General features: G+C 43.2%; 1 protein-coding gene across 8 annotated transcripts in view; it reads right to left on the bottom strand.

Moving 5' to 3' along the window:
• Positions 1-22,998, bottom strand: part of LOC109039198 (uncharacterized) — a 223,966-nt gene that overhangs the window by 161,665 nt on the left and 39,303 nt on the right. For 4 of the 8 annotated variants that reach the window (XM_072297305.1, XM_072297312.1, XM_072297308.1 and 1 more), the window contains exon 2: positions 15,396-15,519. The exons of 1 other annotated variant lie outside the window; for it this stretch is intronic. In XM_072297305.1, coding sequence (XP_072153406.1) covers positions 15,396-15,519 — 124 coding nt within the window. Of the gene's footprint in view, positions 1-1,619; positions 2,189-15,395; positions 15,520-22,998 lie in introns of those variants that run through there. 3 more of the 8 variants (XM_072297306.1, XM_072297309.1, XM_072297311.1) reach the window with 2 other exon arrangements.

Genomic DNA, 22,998 nt, shown 5'->3' with positions numbered 1-22,998 from the left:
CAGAGTCCTTATTTATTCAAAGTGAAATAGTTTACTTAAACAATGTACTTACAATTTCTGAAAAGGCACATTGCTATGATGATCCTTATGAACTACTTCCACTGACTTATCTACTTTTCTAATGAGAAACAGAAAGCCCTTAGGTATTTTGAAATTGGAAACATTCCTGAAGAATCTGGCCACAAAAATTTTATTGTTAAAAATTTGGAGAGCAGGTAATGTGTAATGAGTAAGTTAACACATTTTTATTACGAACATCAGATTACCCAGAGTATTGTGAGCACAAAAATCTTTCATCGGAAAGTTAAGCAAGTGAAGTAAAAACTACCAAAATACTCTTATGAGCAACTAAGCTGAAAGGCCCATAGGTAAATTCCCCCTCAAATCCATAAAGATAACTATAGAAAAAGAAGCGAGCAATTTCATTCGCTGAACTCTTAAATCTGAAGTGCATCCTTAAGTACCGCCTTGGGCAGTTAAAAATAACTTTATGCTAATGAACCTCCTTGGTCCCACTTACAGAATGTAGCTACCAAGAGAAAATCTGGAGATAGGTATGCGTTTCCATAGTATATGTAGGTATGGGCACCGTCGACGATGCTTGACATTATCCCTACGTTGCCCGTATCATATGTACCATTCGCGCGCTGAGCTCTGATGTGTTTACATTTCAATTACTCACTCAGCAGCATATTAAATCAAAGTGAGTAAGAATAGAGATCTTAGCAGTGTATAGTATAGAGTATCACTTAAATTCCTTCCGTTCAGTGCAAATACATTGCCCCATCCGCTATTTGCTTCGAGACTCAATAGCTATAGTAGCAATGTCCGCGGAGATCGTCTTTGCTTATAATATTCTACGGGAGCAAGGAAAGACAAGGAAACTTGAAAATTGCAATGCAAATTTCTTGAATGAACCTTCATAACTAGCATGTACCTATTTATCAACATACACATTCTCTGAAACTATACTATGGTTTGAGCACTATGGTGATAATTTGAGTTACAATCACAACACACAATTAGAGTGTTCTAAAGGGTTTGAAGATAGAGTAGCCAGCAGCCTGATTGTTGAAATTTTTTGTTTGTCGGGGCAACATAGATGACATAGGTTAGAAGGCAGAGCGGGATTGGTTGGCTATGTCTTATCGCTGCTTTGTCGTGCCTATGTCGGGTTGAACTAACGACAAGCTACCGGCACCTCCCAAGTTTCCAACAGGATGCCATCCATTCCACCTGACAAAGGCACGACAAAGCAAGGATAAGACATAGCCGACTAATCTCGCTCCGCCTTTTAACCTATGTCATCTATGTCGTCCCGACGAACAAAAAAGTTCAACCTTCAGGCTGCTGATAGATTTTGTATGGTCACTGTGGTTTGGCATGGTTCAGCAAATATTGCTTCTGATATTAGGTAACACACATTGAAATAGTTCAGCACATACCTTAAGTAGAATTTTGGCATCCGACTTGGCATAGATTTGTTGCTAAAACTACTGACGCTGCCTTTAAATCCTTGATATAGGTCTCGCTCAAAACCAGATTACTAGGATTTTTTGACATCGAACAGATTTCCGCAGGGATAAGGGTACTAAAATTCACTTGTCATAGGTACTTACAGTTTTGCTTGCGAACAAATGAACCACAGATGGAGGAAGGTACATAGAACTTGTAGCACGGTAATAAAGGTAGAGACAAAGTTTAGAGATAGCAGTGAACAATAAAGGGAAGTTTCATTTGTATGATTTAGTTTGCATTTCGAAATAACAACATTAAATTATTTATTAGTTTAGTTTGTGTAGGTATGTTTACATCTCGCGATAACCTAAAAGCGAAAAGACAAACATTGATTGAATTGACTTGACTGAGATGTCAACTAGCTATCCGGCACGAAGTCACGACGGCAGGGAATTCAAAATTCTTAGAAACCAGTTGTCAATAGATAAAAAAACAAATCGGAAAATGAGTGATTAACGCAAATCTATGTTTTAATCTCAGTTTCTCTTCAAGCGTGAAAAAGAGGGTCGTGATTCAGAATTCACCGGCCGGGATTCACTTGATTCACTCTGTTCACTGATGACATAGAATAATAGCTACTTATTTATTATTCTAAAGATGATGATGAGATTCTTTCCAAGGGTTCAGACAATTTTTCAAGACAAATTTACATGGAGCAGCGACAGCAGCTAACTGACGCCATGACACTGGCAGCACTGGCGGTGCGTCGTGAATGGTCGTGAATTGAATGAAACAACGACTTTGATCAGTTGAACTTTCTTAAAAATTAATAATGCAAAAGCACGTTCTAAATTCAAGGAATGATGCCTAAACGTTGGTTTAAACTTTTTGAAATGATTTGCAATGATTTTCATAACCGATAAGTGCACATTTATATTTAATGCGAACGGCCGATGAAGTCAAAATTTCGAGGCACGAATGTGATACGGCGCGGGTGATTTGAAAGAGTGGCCAAAAAACGGCAGAAAATTAGGGATTATTAATTAACTGCGTAATGAATCAGCTCCAAATTTCGCCTGTAGGCGAGGAATAAAATATGCTTGCAAGAGTGCAAAGGGTTTTGAGTTTCGTTAAGTTTTTGCGGAGATACCTATCGCAAAATAACGCAAAAGTTGAACGGGCTCGTGTAAGATACAGTAGCGGCTCCCATTCTCGTTGTTGGAGATCTCTATAGGATTGACGGAGTCGCTACCGCTCCTAGTAATTATTTCAGCTTAAAGAAACCATCGGTTTTCCGTAAAAAAAAGTTGCCAAAAGTCCGTTTGTCAGACCGTTAAACCGACTCGTCAACCGCAAAAATGATTCGACGTGTAAACCTACGGTAATCGGTGTGTTCCGACCATGACAGCTACATACCTGCACCCTCGGACCGGTAGTAACCGTTCATTCCCGATCAAAATCACCGATTTTCCATAAAAATCGCAAGAAGTCGATAATGCCGATCAATAAATTGACTCATCAACCTCAATAATTAATTTTAAGAAAATGATTACGAAAGAATCGATATGCTCCAGTCATGTCTGGAAGATTTCTCTGATTACAATCTAAAACCACTACCTATCCATGTTCCGTAAAAATTCGCAAGAATTTTTTATCAGAACGATATCGACTCGTTAACATTAAAGATCGATTCTACCTGTAAAAAAACTTTCATGAATGTGCTTTGACCATGATGGGCACATTTATCCAATCTCGGAGGGGGTAACGCCGATCTCAACCAGATAAATCATCGATTTTCTTCTTAAATAAATTATTTAAGAAGAGACAAACACATACCTTTTTATGGAGCAGTATAGGGATTCCAGACTAGCATGTTTGAAGGAAGATAAAACGGTCCCTCGAGTTGGCCGAATATGACCAATCGATATATCGACTCGTTGATATTAAATATCGATTCCACGTATAAAAGTACACACGATTCGATGTGCTTCAATCGGATGGAGAAACAACGATCTCAATCCCGACTAACCATCGATTTTCCGCAAAAATTCGAGAAAATCGCAAAAATTCAATACAACCGATAGATATATCAACTTCTTAAGATTTTAGATCGATTTTACGTGTAAAAATACGTAAGAACCGATGTGTTTCAATCATGTTCGGTACATTTTTCCGATCTCGGATGGAGGGAACCCGATTTTAATTTCCGAAAAAATCGCAAAAATTCGATAGGTACCAACGATCGATAAATCGACTCATCAACGTTTTAGTTCTATTCTACGTGTCGAAATAAGTAGTATTCGGCGTTTTTCAGTCATTTTAGGTGCATTTATCCATTCATTAATCGAAAATAAACAATTTCAATCCCGAAATATCATCGATTGTTTGTAAAAAAATCGCTTAAAATCGATCTAACCGATCAGTATATCGATTCGGCAACGGTGAAAATCGACTTTACGTGTAAAAACACGTAGGAATCGATGGGCTCAACATGCGTAAACAACGATATGAAACCCGGAGGTACATCAATTCAACAAGAGAATAGCAAAAAATAGGCCGGATGTTGACCCCTTTGCTCTCCACCCCCCCCCGTAACTCGATAACGGTTCCTAAACTCATCTTGAAATTTTTTCCTGAGTTTTCTGTTGATATAAGCTTTCATTTAAACCTTGGTCCGATGGTCAAATCGAATACCTAAAAAGGGGCCAAAATCAGCCTCTTTTTTGGGAGGCTCTTTGGCCAGTTAAGGGAAAAAATTAATAAGAAGCTGATTTTTGGCAAAGTGAGTCCTTACAACCCCCTGAGTCCCCCAAAAAAGTCCTCATTGATAGCGTGACGGCTTGGGGGGTTTTTTTTTGGGGGGGGGGGGAGGGATAGCGCTCCAAAATCAGTCTTCCGGTCATAGCATGAGAATGGTTGCTCATATTACTACGTTTAGCACCATTTTCTGAATCGTCCTGAAATTTTGGAGCAATATGACTTAGAATAAATTTTCGATAGCTCCCCAGTGCCCCTCCCCCACTCCAGTTGCAAAAACCTCATTTCAAGGCATATTATTGACGGTTATTCTGCAGGAAAAGTTCGCTCGCGGCTATTCAACGACAAACGCTGCTTTATGGTACTCTTAACTTCAGGAACGATTCACTGTTAGCTCATTGACAACCATTCTCGCCAAAGTCCGGGAAAGGAGGGGGGAGAACCCTCGAATATCGTAATAACAAGTGCGCATGTAGAGGGGGTGTTTAACCATGTTCAAAACTGATCACGCAGACTTGAAGATCTGCTTTCTGAAAATGAATCAGATTTTAAGTACAGGATACATAAACCGAGGGTGGAAGAGGGGGTCAGCGCCTAAAAAGAGAATGCCCTCCCCCTCCCCCCCTCCAATGAATGCCTCCCGCCGAAAGTAATGATTATGACGAGAAAAGTAGTGAGCGCAGATTATGAATCAAGGCAATTATGGAGTACTAGGGGGCCCTGCCCCGTGACCGCTGCGAGGCCCGACCCCTGGAGGGCGCTTCGCGCTCTCAGACCCGCTTCTTAGGCCCTACACGCATATGTATAGGCAAAAATGTTCTTCCATTTTAATACGCCACTTTGTGTTTGAGCTGCATCTACTTCAAAATGTCTAACGTAACACTCAGATTCGCAAATGATGAGGAATAGCTGGATGTACATAATTTGGTATTAATAGAGGCAATGTATTGACGGCTAAACTCGGGAAACATGTATCTTAATTTGCGATGTCGTATACTTCTCGTCATACTTTTTTTTTTTTTTTCTTTTTTGTTAGTGGAAAACTAATCAACGTACTAAAGTTTTCGAAAACGACTGTGATTCCACTTCTGATCGAAGAATCATTAATATAAACTTCGAAGGATTCAGACTTTCAGTGATTCCACATTTTTCTATTTCACTCGAGAGGTTGCCAGATTGTGCGAAAAATGTGAATATTTTATATTGATTTGAATTGAGAAAAGTGTTGAGAAAGCAAATTATCTGGCAATAATAGAGTCCGGGAGGGACGAGAGGCTGCCTTCCTGGGTGACAGCGGGATGTCCAGGGGGCGCAGCCCCTTGGCTGGCCGTGACGGGTGCGCAAAGCGCGTCCAGAACGGCTAGTATTCAGTGAAAATTCAAAACGATAAAATTGACTCCTTTCCCCTCGAAATCTTATATTAGATGCGGAAATCTTGAAACACCGTAAGCAAGGTACGTGGTTTTCGACTTTAGCCATCGGTATGCAAAAAAAGCGCTCATGCTATGCAATATTTCGCTAACAATAAGATTGTGAACTCTGGCACATATTTTTCGGCGAATCCAGTCCTCATGCATTTTTATATTTTGACAGAAAATGTGCGCTGAACATTCAAAAAATGTATTTTTTTACATTTTTTCACATCCGTACGTTGAATTTAACTTTTCTACACCCGTTTCACCCCTACTAGAAGAGGGGGGGGGGGAGCGGAAAGATCGATCGCAACAGGCCCTTCAACCCAAAATTTCCCCGGGCACACAGTTTGAAATAACGACGATTTTGCACTCGGCAGATTCCTTTCGAAAATACAGAATAACCTTTATTTTTTTTCAATCCACTTCACCGTCGCGTCCACAAAGCAAAGGGACCCGGAAAATCGATATTGAATACCTAGTGAATACACCACGTATAACAGCAGAGTTATTCGATTCTCTTCATCTGTCAACTTGGAGGGTGACATGCTGAAAAGTATGATTCTCTCCACATTTTTTAATTTCTTCCTCGGCTCTTAGCATACCTAAGCATACATTTTTTTTATTTGACCCTTTTTAATTCCATCTGCGAGGGATCTTTCATTCCTCAGGACAGAAAAAGTAAGGAAGAAAATAAAAAAAAAAATGCGATTGTTTATAGTGTGAAGAAATACATTGTCAGATGAAATTGAGCTGTTGCAATACAATAAACTCCCGGCTTTCGTCTACTGAAGTATTTAAGTCCTCTTTATAAGGACCCCTTCATTTAAAAATAAAAATAAAAATTTCAAATGCACAGTGCCAATCTATTTAAATTCACGCAAATAGTTTCCTCTTCTTCTCCTTCTTTACTTCTTTATTTATTTAATTTCTTGTTGACGCCGAGCATATATGATTGATTAGGCAGAAAATTAATTTCTCCCTAAACAACAATTATTTCGTTGACAAATATAATGGGCATCTTGATTTTTAAACTTCAAAACCAAGGATTTGAGGGCGCTCGAAACTTGGTGGCCCTAAGAAGGGCCGTTTTAGAGTGTGAAGAGCTGGAGCGGGTCTGAGCGGTGCTGGAACGAGCGGGAGCGCTAGAGGCAGTGCCGGAACGTGTGGCCGCGGGACAGTGTCAACGTACGGTGAAGCAAGGTGCTGAGAGTCGGCCGCTATATAGCGCCGTGCGCTGGGAGCGGGAGCCAATGGGAGGCCAGATCGGTGAGCGTGGCAGTGCGAGGCGCTGATTGGCCGAGAGAGTGGCAGGATAGCTCGGTGAGCTTGAGTCGCCACAGCAGCCCCCTGGGAAGTGACGGAGTCACGTCTCTGGTCAAAGAGCTGGAACCAGAAAATGGGCTGAAACAAAGTGAGAGAAACATTGGCTTGTTAGAAAAATCACTTTCCCACGAGTGTGGAGGGTGGAAAGCGAAATTGGACGCGTCGTCCAGAGCGTGTCTTGTAGAATTCTGCGTTCGCTGGTTTTGGTTTCTCAACTACAGATTTCGGTATCTTGACTTCTGCTTTGCTGGGCGGGGCGGTTTGGACTTGCGGTGCAGCCGGGCCTGGAAGTTCTTGCGGGACCTGAGTCTTGACGGCAGGGATTTCGTTGGCCATGAGGTAGGCTGGTTTGGCCCTGTCAATGGAGACACGTGATTCCTTGCCCTTAATCATCAGGGTGACTGTTTTATCGTCACGGCGGATGACTGGGTGTGGTCCTGAGAAAGGAGGTTGGAGAGAGCGCCGAACCGTGTCATCTCTAAGAAAGACATGATCGCAAGTTGCGAGGTCTTTGAAGGTGAAGGTGTTGGGCTGGCAATGGCGTGACGCAGGAGTAGGTCGGAGGGTGGCCATTTGTTTGCGAAGTCGGTAGACAAATTCAGAAGGTTCTTCTTGGTCACTAGCGGTGCTAGGAGCTAGGAGTTCGCCGGGTAGTCGGAGAGGTTCTCCGTAGAGTTACCCGGCTGGTGAGGCTTTGATGTCCTCTTTGAAACTGGAACGGATTCCAAGGAGCACTATGGGTAGAGCTTCAACCCAAGTTGTATCAGGGTGACACATAAGAGCTGCTTTCAGGTGCCGGTGTAAGCGTTCGATCATGCCGTTGGCGATTGGATGATATGCTGTAGTTCTCGGCCTTTCTGTACCCAAGGTTTTGCCAAGTGAGCGATAGAGTTGAGACTCAAATTGGCGACCTTGGTCGGTAGTGATGCGGACGGGTGAACCAAAGCGGGAGATCCAGCAGTTGAGGAGTCCATCTGCGACTTCGTCAGCGGTGATGCCTTGAAGGGGCCAAACTTCAGGCCAGCGGGTGAAACGGTCTACTGCGGTGAGGCAGTAGCGGTAACCTTTGGAGTAAGGCAGAGGGCCGATTAGATCTATATGCACATGTTGGAAGCGGTTTGAGACAGCTGGGAAAGTTCCAAAAGGGGCTTGAACATGGCGTGAAATTTTGGCACGTTGGCAGGCTGCGCAGGATCGGGCCTAGGTGCGGCAATCTTTCCGCGCGTTAGGCCAGATAAACCGGGAAGACACAAGTTGTGCTGAAGCCTTGATGCCAGGATGACTGAGTCCGTGAATTGAGTCAAAGACTTGGCGCCGGAGTCCAGCGGGCACGTAGGGACGTGGCTTGGGCGTGCTTGTATCGCAGTACAGTTGTACATCTGAGCCAGGGATGGGAACCAGTTCCAACTTGAGTGACTGCTGGTCCTTGGAAGGCTTCAGAAGTTGTGCGAGTTCCGTGTCATCTCTTTGGTCTTGAGCGAGGGTGTGGAAGTCCACTGTGTTAAGAAGAGAGACGGCTTCAACTCTTGAAAAGGCATCAGCGACAACGTTGGCTGATCCAGGGATGTACTGGATGTCCGTAGTAAATTGTGAGATGAACGAAAGTTGGTTCATCTGAACAGGTGGGAGCTTCTCCTTCTTCTGCGTGAAAGCATGGGTTAGCGGTTTGTGATCTGTGAACACGGTGAAATGCTGTGCTTCAAGTGCAGGACGGAAATGCTGAATAGCTTCATAGACCCCAAGTAGCTCTCTGTGAGGCGTGGGCCATTCTTGCTGTTTTGGCGTGAGTTCCTTGGAGAAGAAACCTAGGGGTTGCCAGACATCGTTAACTTTTTGCTGCAGGCAGCCATCTACGCTCTGTTTTGAGGCGTTAGTGAAGAGACCTATGTTGAGTGGAGCATCTGATACAGGGTGAGCTAGGAGAGTGGCGTCTCCGAGGCTCTTTTTGCAGGCTTCAAAATCTGCTAACAAGGACGGTGTCCAGTTGATCGTCTGGTTTCCTTTGAGGCCAGAAAGAGAGGCGTGTAGGGAGGCTTGGTTAGCGGCGGCTTTGGGTAGGAAACGTCGGTAGAAGTTGACCATGCCTAGAAACCTTCGGAGTCCCTTGGCGTCTTTCGGAGGCGGAAATTCCATCAGGGCAGTGATTCTGTCTGGAAGCGGGCGGATGCCTTCAGCGGAAACTTCGTAGCCGAGAAAAGATAGAGAGGGCACGCTGAATACACTTTTCTTGGCGTTGATGAGTATGCCATACTCAGAGAGTCGTTGGAATAGGATCCTCAAGTGTACGTCATGTTCAGCTTGTGTGCGGCTATAGATCAGGATATCGTCGAGGTACGCAAAGCAAAAGTCGAGACCTTGCAGTACTTCATCGATAAATCTTTGGAACGTTTGGCCTGCGTTCCGTAAGCCGAAGCTCATGTATGGGAACTAAAAAAGACCAAACGGTGTTGTGATGGCCGTTTTCGGGATGTCGTCAGGGTTGACTGGTATCTGAGTGTGAGCCTTCACTAGGTCGATCTTGGAGAACACTTTGCATCCTCCCAGGTTTTGACTGAAGTCATGGATGTGCCGGACTGTGTATTTGTCGGGGATTGTGCGTGCGTTCAGCGCGCGGTAATCTCCGTATGGACGCCAGCCGTCGGGTTTCTTGGGTACCATGTGCAAGGAGAGGCCCAAGGGCTCTCGGAGCGTCTTGCAGTACCGTCCTTGACCATCGCTTCAAATTCGGCTTTGGCGATGCGAAGTCGATCAGCCAGGAGTCTTCGTGGACGGCAGGATTCTGGAGGGCCAGGGGTCGTCCGAATGTGATGCCAAGTGGAATGCTTGGGCTGTCTGGAAACGCCGGATGGACGGGTGAGCCCAGGGAACTCGGCCAGGATTGCGCAGTCTTCGGAGGCGGTGACAGCCTTGACGCTTTCTTGAAAAACTTTTGCCGGTTGGCAGTGCGTTTTGAGTCCTGTGATATTGTCCACCAAGGTCTTGTTGTGGCAGTCAGGAAGCAACTGGAACTGAGCAAGGAAATCGGAACCAATGATCGGGGTCGCCACGTCGGCGATGACAAACTTCCAGTCAAAATCACGGCATAAACCGAGGTGTAGATTGAGTGGAATGTGACAATAAGTCCGGATTGTAGAGTCATTTGCTGCGCTGAGTTCATAGCCAGTTTCTTGCAAATTTTGCTGGACGAACCGCCGGGGGTAGCAGGAGACGTCTGAGCCGGTGTCGACCAGAAATCGCTTCTTGCTGCGGGCGTCGGTGACAAAGAGGCGGTTGGATTCTGTGGAGCAACCAGCGGCCGCCACTACTGGTTGCCGGTGGAGTTTGTCGGCGTGGACTTGGATTTGTAACTGCAAGGTTGACGGCATGCACGTGCTTCATCGCCAAACTTGTGATGGTAAAAGCAGACACCATTGCGACGGTCGTTTTTGGAGCGAGAACGGGATCGTGACCGTGAGCGAGATAGGTCGCGATGCAACTTGTTCTGGCCCATTTCAAGCTGGTCGAGTCGTTCTGTTAAAGCCAAGAGCATCTTCTCCAGTTTGGATGTTTCAGGCTCAGGTGGTGCGGTAGCGGCACAGACAGATGGAGCCGGGACAACTTCCAAAATTCGGTCGGCGATTTTGGCCAGTTCATCGAGTGACGTTTCTTGGGAGTGCGTTTGTAAGATAGCTTGTGCTTGGCGAGGTAAACGTTGCAGCCAGAGTGTCTTCATGAGCTGCTCATCTACTTTCGTAGTGCCAGTTAACGCTTTTAGCCTACGCAAAAATTGCGAAGGTGTGCTATCGCCTAGGTCTGCTTCAGTGAGTAGTTGTCGAACGCGGTGCGTTTCCGATTTGGACAGGCGAAGAATTAGCTCGGCTTCTAGCTTGGAGTATGGCGTGTCAGTGGGAGGTGAAACGAGAATGTCCTCCACTTCGTTGGCGACACGGGTTTCCAGTTGAGATGATACGAGAGAGTACCGCATCATCTCGCCTGTAATGTTCCAAACGGTAAAAATGAATTCAACCTGTGAAAACCATAGCTGCGGTTTCTCTAGATTGAACGGCGGTAGCTTTATGTTCTTCTTTTCGCCAGTGATGGCGGGTTGCCTTTCAGCGAGCTTGGCCTGGTAATAATTCATTTCCTCCCGCATTATTTTCATCTGGTCGAGGAGGGCCATATTTTTCTCGTTTGCTGCCTTGAGAGCTTGATCAATGTCGTCGTGGTTCTCTCCTCCCGTAGCCATGCTGAGGAGTTTCCAGTTGGTTGAAGAAGCGGTTACTTTCAGTGGCAGCGGAATGATGGGACGAGAAGATTCCAGATACTGACAGTGTCCTTGAAGGGTAGGCGTGTTCGGAGTCGGAGGTCACCACTGAGGGTGCTGGAAACTTGGTGGCCCTAAGAAGGGCCGTTTTAGAGTGTGAAGAGCTGGAGCGGGTCTGAGCGGTGCTGGAACAAGCGGGAGCGCTAGAGGCAGTGCCGGAACGTGTGGCCGGGGGACTGTGTCAACGTACGGTGAAGCAAGGTGCTGAGAGTCGGCCGCTATATAGCGCCGTGCGCTGGGAGCGGGAGCCAATGGGAGGCCAGATCGGTGAGCGCGGCAGTGCGAGGCGCTGATTGGCCGAGAGAGTGGCAGGATAGCTCGGTGAGCTTGAGTCGCCACAGATTTTAATGGTCTCACAACAGTCTTGAGACGCTAGCGTGATACAGCGCCGACCGACCCGCGGTAGCAATTTATGGTGCTTCTCCGCCGCGGCCAGAGACTCCAGGTTTCCGCTTTTCCGGGAATCATGCTCGTCGTCAACCACATGAATGTATATTGTCTCACAACGTCACAGCCTACCCGCGCCTACCCCGATGTCCACCTCCGAGAATTTCCCACTGACGCGCAGCAAAATTCGGCGGCCAAACGGACTACACTCTCTCCAGAGAGCCTGCTGCTACTGTAAGTCTGCCAACGGATCCTCTGGTAGGGTAGACTCGATGGGCAGAAACCTAAGTCGAAGTGTTGGACTCACGCAAAAGATAGACTCAGGCCAGCGGCACAGAATATTGCCTATACATTCTGTGCCGGCGGATGCGCACCCAGATTATCCGACGTGAGATCGCCCTAACCGTCTAATTTGCCGCAAACTCAACTCCCAATCCCTGTTCTAATCAAAATATTTTAATCCTTTCATTTTTGCACCCATCCTCCTTGGAAGAACCGTATTTCTTGTTCACAGTAATTTTGTTAGATGGGTTCCTTTCATAGGCGGTTCTACGGGGGTGCCAGTGGGTGCCGGGCACCCCCAAGCAAAAATTAAGTACGATTATCGGAACCGTGAAATTACTGCTTTTAAAGATTCTGTATTCGCTCACATGGAGAAAAAATCCCAGCAATTAATTGAAAATGTTTTAAACAGAATGAATATTGATAGCCGTGTTTTACAAAGATTCTACTGTTTTTTTATGGTAAGATTGTAGTTTTGATGGAAAGTTTTGCTAAAAATTTTCCTTATTGAATTTATAGGTATTTAAGTAGAAAGGAAGAAGAGAAAAAGAGAAAGGAGGGTAGGAAAGAGATAACACTTGAGGGCCGAAACTTAGGCCTCCCCTGAGAAATGTCGGAGAATTTTCCACCTCTGGGCACCCCTAAGCATGAAGGTCTAGAACCGCCTATGGTTCCTTTGTTCATTCATAAATTGTGTTGGTTTAAGCAGATGCTAACGGCACCTGGCAGCAATTGCGTGCATCATCTTTATAGGAGGCGTCACCACCTCGTTTACTACTTTTAAGGAACCTGATACCTTCTTTCAACGCAACGTTTTTTCTTTCATCCAGCGAGCTGTTACTTGGAATAAGGCTACGAGCGAGTTGCTAATTGGTTTTTCCCACTCAAAGGGTGTCCCACCCGTTTACTAATTCTAAGGATACTGGTTTCTCCTTTCGACTCAACGTATTTTACTTGATCAAACAAGCTGATGACTTGACAAGAGGCAACGGTCGTTTCCTCTTTCAAGAGAAGCGAGAAGCTCTTTCGTGAATAATTTCAAGAGAACGATTTATTCTCTCAACGCAACGTGTTTTCCTCTTTCAAGGAAGTTGGGGAGTTGAAAAAAGGAAACGACGGTGCTCTGAGGGCGTTGGCCCTGTTTACTGATTTTGAGAAACAGGTTTCTTCATTCAAGTACACGATCGCCTACCGTAAAACGCCGTTGATTTTATTCAAGAAAATACCTAGGATTTTCTTGTTCCAAGACAATTCTGAGTGCTTCTATTGCCCCGTGTTTTCTTCCAAGGTGGATCCGCCTTGGATTTAGTAGAAAATGCAAGTCAAGGCGTTTAATTTTTGGGAGGGCTTTTTTTCAGTGTACTGAAAAAGTTGCAAAAATCAACTGCCCGTGCTTACACCACCAGACGAAGTTGTAGATGTATAATACTTTACCAGCAGAAAAGTGGGGTTGGCGCAAAGACCCGAAACTTCTTGTCACAGCCTGTGAAGTCATGCAAAAGGAAAGTCCTCCTAAAAAAAGTTTTTTTAGTCACGTGATTCTGTGATGAATACTAAAAATATTGACTTTCGTTGTTCATCACAGAGTCACCTGACAAAAAACCTGTTTTAGGAGGATTTTACTTTTGCATGCCCTCACAGGCTGTGACAGGAAGTCTCGGGTCTTTTCGCCAACCCCATTTTCTGCTGGTATAAAGTATTATACCTACATCTACAACTTCGCCTAGTGGTACACGCACGGGGAGTGGCTTTTTGCAGGTTCTTCGGTCGGTGGTAAAGATGAAAGTTTATTTCTTTTGGCGCTTACAATGGATTCGGTGAGAGAAATAATAAAACTCATTGGAAAATAGGTCAAACTTGCGTAAGAAAGAGACATATATATACATATATACTCGTATATATATGTACATATAAAATTTGACACAATAAAATTTGGGATAAAAGCTGAAACATATATAAAATACCGGACGTTTCGGGGCGAAACACCAACCCCTTCCTCAGCGGCTAAAACAAAAAAATAAAGCTAAAAACCTAAGAAAACTACCTCCTCCTCATCTCGCCAATGCTAGGGAGGAGGTAGTTTTTTAGATTTTTAGCTGTATTTTTTTGTTTTAGCCGCTGTGGAAGGGGTTGGTGTTTCACCCCGAAACGTCCGGTATTTTATATATGTTTCAGCTTTTATCCCAAATTTTATTGTGTCATATTTTGTATCGTGTCGGGCTGCAAATCGTTTTATCCATATGTACATAGAAAAAAAACACTGAGAAGTGGCCCGAACTTAATGTAACAAGGTGGAGAATTTGTGCTGAGTCCACACCATTTCGCGGGGATATCAAAGTCAAGAAGTTCCAAAAATTATAATTAGAGTCAATTTTTTTTTTTTTTTTTTTTTTTTTTTTTTTTTTTTTTTTTTAACTCTAGTGAGCACCAGTACAAAACTGAGGGGGGAGAGTGATCAGCTCAGGCAGCTTGCATTTGCATATGAAGTTGGAGTCAAGGTGAGAGATCTATACCTCGTCAGTGAACCCAACTTAACATGCCGCAAAATCCAAGATCCATATGCCGGGTCATATTCATGACGGCGGTTTAATGCCGTCTTGGATTTTGCTGCATGTTAAGTTGGGTTCACTGACGAGTGTGATCTACTGATGAGGTCTAAAAAGACCCAAACCGGTATAGATCTCTCGGCGTGACTCCAACTTAATATTCCAATGCAAACTGCCTGGGGAACACTTCTAGTGGAAGTGAACCTCATGCGGCGGGAGGTCTGCAGGTGGTTAACCATCCGCGGCGGGGACTAACCTCCTGCAAAGTGAGCTGCATAGAATTGCAGGCCCTTGGTTGAGGTGATTAAGGCTTGCGAGAGGTCTGCGGGAGGTTCGCGGGAGGTTACTCAGTTTTTTCCTGGAACAGGGTGTCGACCCCATGCGACGGGAGGTTGCTTGAGGTTAGCAGGAGGTTGCAGGAGGTTAGTCCCCGCCGCGGATGGTTAACCACCTACCTACAGACCTCCCGCCGCATGAGGTTCACTTCCACCAGGGGATCCCCCCTCAGTTTTGTATTGGTACTCGTCAGAGTTAAAAAAATGTATTTTTGACTCTAATTATAATTTTTGGAACTTCTTGACTTTGATTTCTTCGCAAAATGGTGTGGACCCAGCATCATTTCTCCACCTTGTTATATTTATACAAAAAATAAAAAATGCACGATTATGAGAGTCACAAAACACGTATCCCGCTTTCCGATATTGCAGATTTCTTGGCACATTTCTTTTCAAAAGTAATATAAATCACGATTACAATCATGCCTCGGAATTTTCACTGCATTTTTTCATTGTAAGTAGAATATTCTGCGGTTTGAAACGATGAATTTATTTTGCTATTCTTTGAAAAATGGAACAAACAATAATAGCGAATATTTTAAGACACCGCTACGGAGGTACGTGTTTTGCAACTTGCTGTTGTATATACCTCCAAAGATCCTACCAATATTATTTCTTTCCATACTTCTTGAGATATGTCCTCCAACTGGACTTTCACCACCGGAATCAACATCACTCTCTCGACTAAAGATGTCCAAGTTTGCGCAATGAACCTACACATAGATATGAGAAATGAAAATGAGAAAATTCACAATAATCTATGAAAAATGATGCCCGTTTCATCACTCTTTACTTAATTTGCCATCAAAAATTCACTATTTTCCCCTTTTTTAGAACTTTATCGTGATGAATATAATATCATTTTTTATTTTGATTTTCTGCCCCTTAAAGGCGTTTTGACCTTAGTGCATCTGCACAAACAGCCACTGACAAGAAAAAGTTACTAAATGATCTATTTAGTATTTAATTGGTGGTAGGAGACACGAGAGTAGGTACCTAACTGCTTTTTACGTGTGATTCGTAAATCCATGTATATGAAGTGCGGAGGATTACCTAATATTACATGGAGACTTTGTTGGCACGGATGAAATTACTCAGGATGGAGTACCTATTTGTTCTTAGATAAATCTGATAGGAGCAAAGGCACGAACGCTGAATATACGTACATAGGTAGGTACGTAAGGTAGTACAGGTTTCGTTGGTAAGTACGAAATGGCAGCCTACTCGGCTCGAAAGCAGTAGACCGAAGAGAGTTTGTAATTTATAGTCTGAGAACCAGCTGCACTTTTGGCGCCACTACTCCGTTACGCGTGAAACTTTCCAAGAACAAAGTTCTGACCTCCTTAGTAACGGATTGGGTTCTATCAGACCTCAAAAGTATGTATCTGGCCGCTGTTCCCCGCGTTAAACGGAAAAAAGCGTGTTTGAAATCGCACCGAAGAGCTACTTTACGGCCCCTGAAAAGTTCTATGACTTTGATACTGTACAAACGTATTGTGGGGATACATTTGGAGGTACCTAATGCTAGCCCGGCAGACGGATTTGAGTTTATGCGACTGATCAACAGACCTCGAAAAACGCTCTTCCATGCTATGAAATCGCACGAAACAGCCACTTGACGGCTCCGCAAAAGTGATTTTACGTTGTTTTATGACCTTGAATAGTATAGGCACAATCATTAAAAGCTAGTCTTGCTTAGAGTCCCTTATACCCAGGGTTACAACATCTCAATTCTGCTTGGGCCAAGGGTCGGGCTTGGTTGGGCTGAAAGTGGCCTACAAGAAATTCCATTTCAGATTGGTCCTCACTCATTGAGTCACAAAAGTGTGTACCGAGATGACCTTGGCTCAAATGTATACAAAAATAATGTTAAAACAACCTTTTTGTGATTTATTAAGGGTAAATTGATATTTTCATCGCACCAAAATGAAAATAGATTCAGAAATAATTCACGAATCAATCTCATTTTATTTTATTGCAATTTCTTTGGTTAGGTCAATTTGATCAGTTTCGTTGATAATGTTGTTTTTGGTTGACAGGCATCGAGGATTCCTTATCCTTGACCCTCAATATCATTCGTTTGGGTGCACACTATTGTACCACGGTGGCCAGCCCAGGCTACGGCCAGGCCAGCTGATCATCGAGATGGATGTCTTAACTCTGGGTATAAAGGGACTCTAGTTTTGCCCCGGCAGACGAATTCGAGTCCATGCGGCTGATCGGCAGACCTCGGAGAAGGCTCTTTCATGTTACGAAATCCCGGGAAAGAGCCACTTTACGGCTCCTGAAAAGTGGTTTTATGGCGTTCGGTGACCTTGATATTGCACAAACGTATTGTAGGAATACAACTGAAGGTAATGCTAGCTCGGCAGACGAATCCAACTTTACGCGGCTGATCAGTAAACCGCACTCAAAAAAAAACTACGGCCCTGTGACCCGGTTGCTCTGGACACTGGTGATTCCGGTGTTCACGCGCCGTAAAGCAGCTAGTACCGGTCACAGCGGTCGAAGTCCCCTGGAGCCCGCGCGGCCTCTGTGGCCGTAAGACCGGGTAGGAGCCGAGCGTAAGTTACGGGTTTCAAGATCGGAACCAAGCTCTTCCACGGCCGTTGGCAGTGAGGTGAGATTCAGTTTTCGGAAAATGGCGTCACCGTCGGATTAAAATTGAGATGGCTCCGTGTAAATTCGCAGAAAATTATAATATTTTACGTCAATTGCGTGAATTTAAAGTTGCCGCCAGCCTTGAACATATTCGGGAGCGATCGAGCCACCACTCAGCGTTATTTATTGAGGTTAGAATCTAGTCTAAATTAGGAGTATGGCCACTGGGCCCCATGGAGAGGCTTAGGACCCAAACATGGCGGTGCTTTGTTTTGGTTTTTGTGGATGGGAGGGGGGTCATTGCCAACTTTTGACGGTTATCACCAACCGCACTTGCTGCCAACCTTACTACATCTAAGATAATTTTTCTCAAAAATTGCACACGATTAGCCTTAAAAATATGTAAAGATGTCACAATAGTGCATTTGAGTAAATTTCTCGTTACGATAAGCAAAGAAAACTACATTTTGAGTCGTTTTGCATTACATTAATTTATGGCGTCCGCCATTTTTGGGTCCTAAAGGCTCCATCCAGCCTAAGATGGCTGAGCCAATCAGAGATGGTAACTCCAGTGGCCATACTCTCTCAATATAGGTACTCTAGTCTAAATTGCTTGGTCATTGTTGGTCATTGCTCATTACGTGTGTTCGTTTTTCGTTTAATTTTTGAGGTTTTTGATATATTTTCTTGATTCTGTGTGATGCACGATTGATTCTAAAGTTCTGTGTGATAACGCTTGTCAAATACTTTCGGAAATGCGACGAGAGTTAAGTGAAAATTGTCAGTTTTGGTAGTACCTACGCACTGAGCTCATATTCTCTCCTCCTGTAAGTTCGTTTGCAATTCACTTATTTTCCCCCTACTAAAGGAAAGAACTTAAATCAAAGAAAAGCAATCAATTACCTGCCACGCATCTCCCCACGGAGTAAATTACCGCCACACTAAAATACTGATAATGTAGGCACGAGAATGTCCGTTAATTGTAAACTGTATTTTGTCACTTTTGCTTTGTTCTGCCTGTGTAAGAGGATACAGTTTTTATTCCATTTCGATCTAATCTCTAACTCATAGATGTTTTCAACTGTGAGTAGTATTGCAGTCTCTGACATCTCCCCTCTCTGTTACAAAAACAGCGGAAACTATACCCTTAAAATGTAGAACCTATCCTGCGCAGATTAGGTATCTAATAGTGACAGCAAGCTCGATCGTTGTTGCTGTGAATAATCTCTCTGATTCCATATCCCAATTCTAGGGAGCTCAGTGTTACTGTAATAGTGGTAAAATTTTGTGTGAATCGCGCTTCAGTTTGCTGAAGAGAAGATCTATAATTTTAACAAGTGTGACAATTTTCGGTGGTATATTTCTTCGCTAATATTTTGTGGAAATTGTATCCGGTAGTTATTGCGGAGAGTTATATCTTGAAGTTTTGTCAACTTTTACTACTGAATTTACAAACCTTGAAATATTCTCAACCTCATTTTCAAGATTCTGAAGCTCTTCTAGTCGTAAGGAGTAAAAATCTGTAAGTACCTAGACCCACACCAGTGGTTTTCCTTTGTTAATCATTTAGGTGATTTCCTACTTTGCATTCGTATTTTTTATCGAGGGATGAACCAGGTTTTGTTTTTGACAAATGCTGAATTCTCATTGAGTGAAAGTAAGTACATTTATTGAGAACGGGCTGCCAAGTGATAAAAATGATTTTTCAATTTAGCTGCAATGAGTTTTAGAAATTTATCATACCTTGGGCAGTCTGTTCTACATTTAAGATAGGTAGCAAGAATTTTTGATCTATCTACATTTGTTCCTTCATGTCTCGGTGGTTGGACTATTTCCATAACGTTGTACCTACCCAGTCAATTGGATATATATGGCTGATCAAACTGATCGTGAAAATGCCTAAAACATCTTTGCACCCTGGCGTACATACATACAAATGTTCTTATCATCCCAAAAGCTGAAGTAATGTTATTGTCAGCCTGATATGGGCTAAAATGAGAGGAATTATCTAATTTTTTGTTTGTTTTATCCATCAAACATTGCCAAGTATTCCGCAGACTTAATGAGCTATAGTCAACTGCTTCAAATCTATGAACTTTATTCATTTTTGTCCTAAAAATAAGTTCCAAGGTACCTATTTATTGCAAAGCTAAGAATCAGTTGAATACTTCTAAGCCAAAGTTCATTCTGCTATCTACAAATTAGAGTGCTTTATTTATTTCTAGGAAGGCTTGCAACATTAAAGTTAGGTTTTTGAAAATTTCTCTTGATATCTCTACACGATGAATAAGCTAACATTCATATGCTGATTTTCTTTCTCAATACGCATCATCTCTTCTCTAATTTTCATCTCTTTTCTCAAATTGACTTGCTAAACTATCAGCCAAGGAGTTCAAATCTCTCTTGATATCTGAAACATGATCAACATGCTAACGTTCATATGCTCTTTTTCTTTCTCAGTCAGTGAATTATCCATCACTTTCCTGAAACTAAATTGTTATGAACTATTAACAAAGAAATATGTACCTATTTTAAAAAGAAAGGAAGGAAAAGAAATCTTGTTCAGAAATTGGCACAAGATAATTCCATAGAGTACAATAGAGTCGCAAAGTACTGGATCGCCGTTGAAGTCACTTTTCGAGGCTGTTTTGTCCAGTTCTCCGGAGACTAGTGTGCGGCGACTAGCGACGACGCATACGCAGAGACTCGCGCTCAGCGCTCCCCACCTCCCCACTCCCGACTCGGCTCCGTTCGTCGGCTAGGTCCACACACATTGAACCAGCCAAGTAGGCCGGTAATAAGTCTGAAATTGAGTCCATATATGAATATTATCCAGGAGTAACATACATTAATGGATTCATTATGGCTTTGGATATCTATTTAAAGCAAAATTTGTACAAATTAATACCGATGGAATTTAAAAAAGTCGAAAAAATACAAGCAGTCCTTGATTTCTCCATAAGCCACCGTGTTAAAAAATTCCGGTTGGTTCACACTTGGTATAAGTCAGAAATTAAATCCCTGTATGAATATTATCCAGGAGTAATATACATCAATGGATTCATTATGGCTTTGACTATCTAATTATAGCAAAATTTGCACAAATTAATATCGATGGAATTAAAAAATGTCGAAAAAACACAGGCAGTCGTTACTTTTCCCGTAAGCCGCCGTGATAAGAAATGCCGGTTGGTTCACACTTGGTATAAGTCAGAAATTAAATCCCAATATGAATATTATCCAGGAGTAATATACATCAATGGATTCATTATGGCTTTGACTACCTTTAAATAGCAAAATTTGCAAAAATTAATGCTGATTGAATTATAAAATACCTAAAAAACACAAGCAATTCTTGATTTCTCCATAAGCCGCCGTGTTACAAAATGCCGTTGGGTTCACAAATGGTTCACAATTTTCGGAGCACACGCGGCTCGGAAACGCCTGTTAATGGATTGGCTTCATCGGCGCTCCAGTACTTTGCGACTCTATTGTACTCTATGGATAATTCATTCAAGGTTTAAAATTTTGCTGGAAAGTTCTTCTTTTCTATGTACTTTAAAGGTGAATTTTCAGCTGTAGTTCCGAAAAAATCCACCTCGTCGCGGACAGCGGCGGCGCGCAGAGCTCCGGCCGTCCAGCCCGTAAGTAGCGCCGAGAGCGCAAGCTGCCTATGCCGCTCGAGGCCGCGACTTACGGTTTTCATGTCCGTAGCACTCCGCGTCGTCCCCGCACGTAGCACCCCGGCCGTCAGGCGCGCAAGCGAACGGTAGTGCCATATAGCCCATCCAGTCCGTGCTCCAGGTCCGCTGCTTCTGGCCTCCACGGCCGGAGCTTTTTTTGAGTGCGAGAAAGTGGCACTTTCTTGCTGTGAAATAGCACTGGGAGGTTACTTTAATCCTCTTGATAAGCGGTTTCACGTTGTTCCCCAAACATTCATTTTGTAAAAACACGTACGAAACCTAACCAGTATATACTACTACTCCAACCTAATCTTTGCACCTAACTGAGCTAACTTAACCTCACCGAACGTACAAGCGGGATCGTAATTCCTGCGAAAAATAGTTTTCCGTAACCCGCCATACACTTTAGTGCACCGCTATAGTGGCCACAGAATAATAGCTCTCGCACCGACTCTACATTCACGACTTATCAGTTATCAGCGATTGGGAATCCCACGTTTATTTTCTTGCTCTTTTCCTCTTTCCCCTACTTTCATCGTTGTCTCCACGGTCAGGCCAGTCGGTGATAGCTGTATGCCTTCGAGGCTTCCCTCCGGTTCCATATCTTTTCCCCATTCTTGACCACACCGCAATCGGTGGCGAGGCGTGATTAATCGATTATCGATATTTCTCCATTTGAAGCCATGGTAAAGAATCGATTATTGAGGTGTAAACACCCTGTCTATCGATCTTTTTCCATACATTTATATGGGAGGTCAATCGATAATCATAAAGCACGTCGCGCCACTGACTGTAACAGCGTTGAGAGGTGTAGTGAGCCACAACGTGGACATATTGGATGGGAAATGGATCCCTTGAAAATAAAAGTTAGGTTCATACTTAAGCGCCCGCAGTAGGTCATATACAGCCAAGGCCAAGCTATCAAATATTGATAGCATATGACTAGATTTTTTTTTAGCTGTAACTCAAAATTTTCGCTCCTATTTTATTTTTTAAATAAATATGACAATGAAGGATGGGTGCCATTAAAGTCTGATTTGAAGTAACTTTAGCTGCTGAATCCGAAAATGGCCTTGATTTTAAATATTATGCACCGTTTTCCCAAAAAAATTGAATCAAAATTGAATTTCCCCACAAAAAACTCCATTTTTTTTAAAAACCCCATTTTGTGGGTAGATAATAGGTCAACGCAAAAAAACTAAGGTCAATTTTGAACTCAGCAATACAAATTACAAAGAAGCTTGTCAACTATCTAGTCTACCATAAAGTCCACCGTGTTCAGATTTTTTTCATTTTTGGAGACCAGTGTTTTTCTATGATCAGTGACTTTTAAGTGCCTACTATTCCTAAAATATGTAACTTACTGAGCTAATATGGGCGCTTCTTAATGCTTTAGTGTCTAAACTACAAGAATACTATATGGTAGAACGGTCAAATCTGTCCACCACCCCCCTCCCCCAAGGGTGAGACTTACTTGTTTAAATCAAATCAAATGTTGCACGGTCTTAAAATGGTTCCATGTGCTAAAAAAACGCCAAAAGGATTTGGAAAAAAAAATTTAACGCGGCCCGCACAGCACCTACAGATCGTTATTTTTCCGATATTTTTGGCATTTTAACCGTCTTTTTTTTATAGTTTAGTTAGTGACAAAGATTTGACGCTAAATGTTAACGCCAAACATGGAGATGGATTAATGGAGGTGTTGCATGTGTGAGGAATTTGCGATTTGACTATTGATTTTTATGTAAAAGTCCGCGAGAAACACGATGGTCCCACTGATTTTCTCTGAAATCAACTCCCAAGCTCCAAAAACGGTCTCAAAGTTAGTTGAGGCTGTAATGATCCTGAGAGTCCACGTCTACGTAAAGACAAACTCTCCATGCAAAGAAAGGGAGCAAATATATTAGC

This window comes from Bemisia tabaci, chromosome 2, assembly GCF_918797505.1.
Source record: "Bemisia tabaci chromosome 2, PGI_BMITA_v3".
Classification (NCBI taxonomy): domain Eukaryota; kingdom Metazoa; phylum Arthropoda; class Insecta; order Hemiptera; family Aleyrodidae; genus Bemisia; species Bemisia tabaci.
This window is presented reverse-complemented; position numbering and strand designations above follow the sequence as displayed.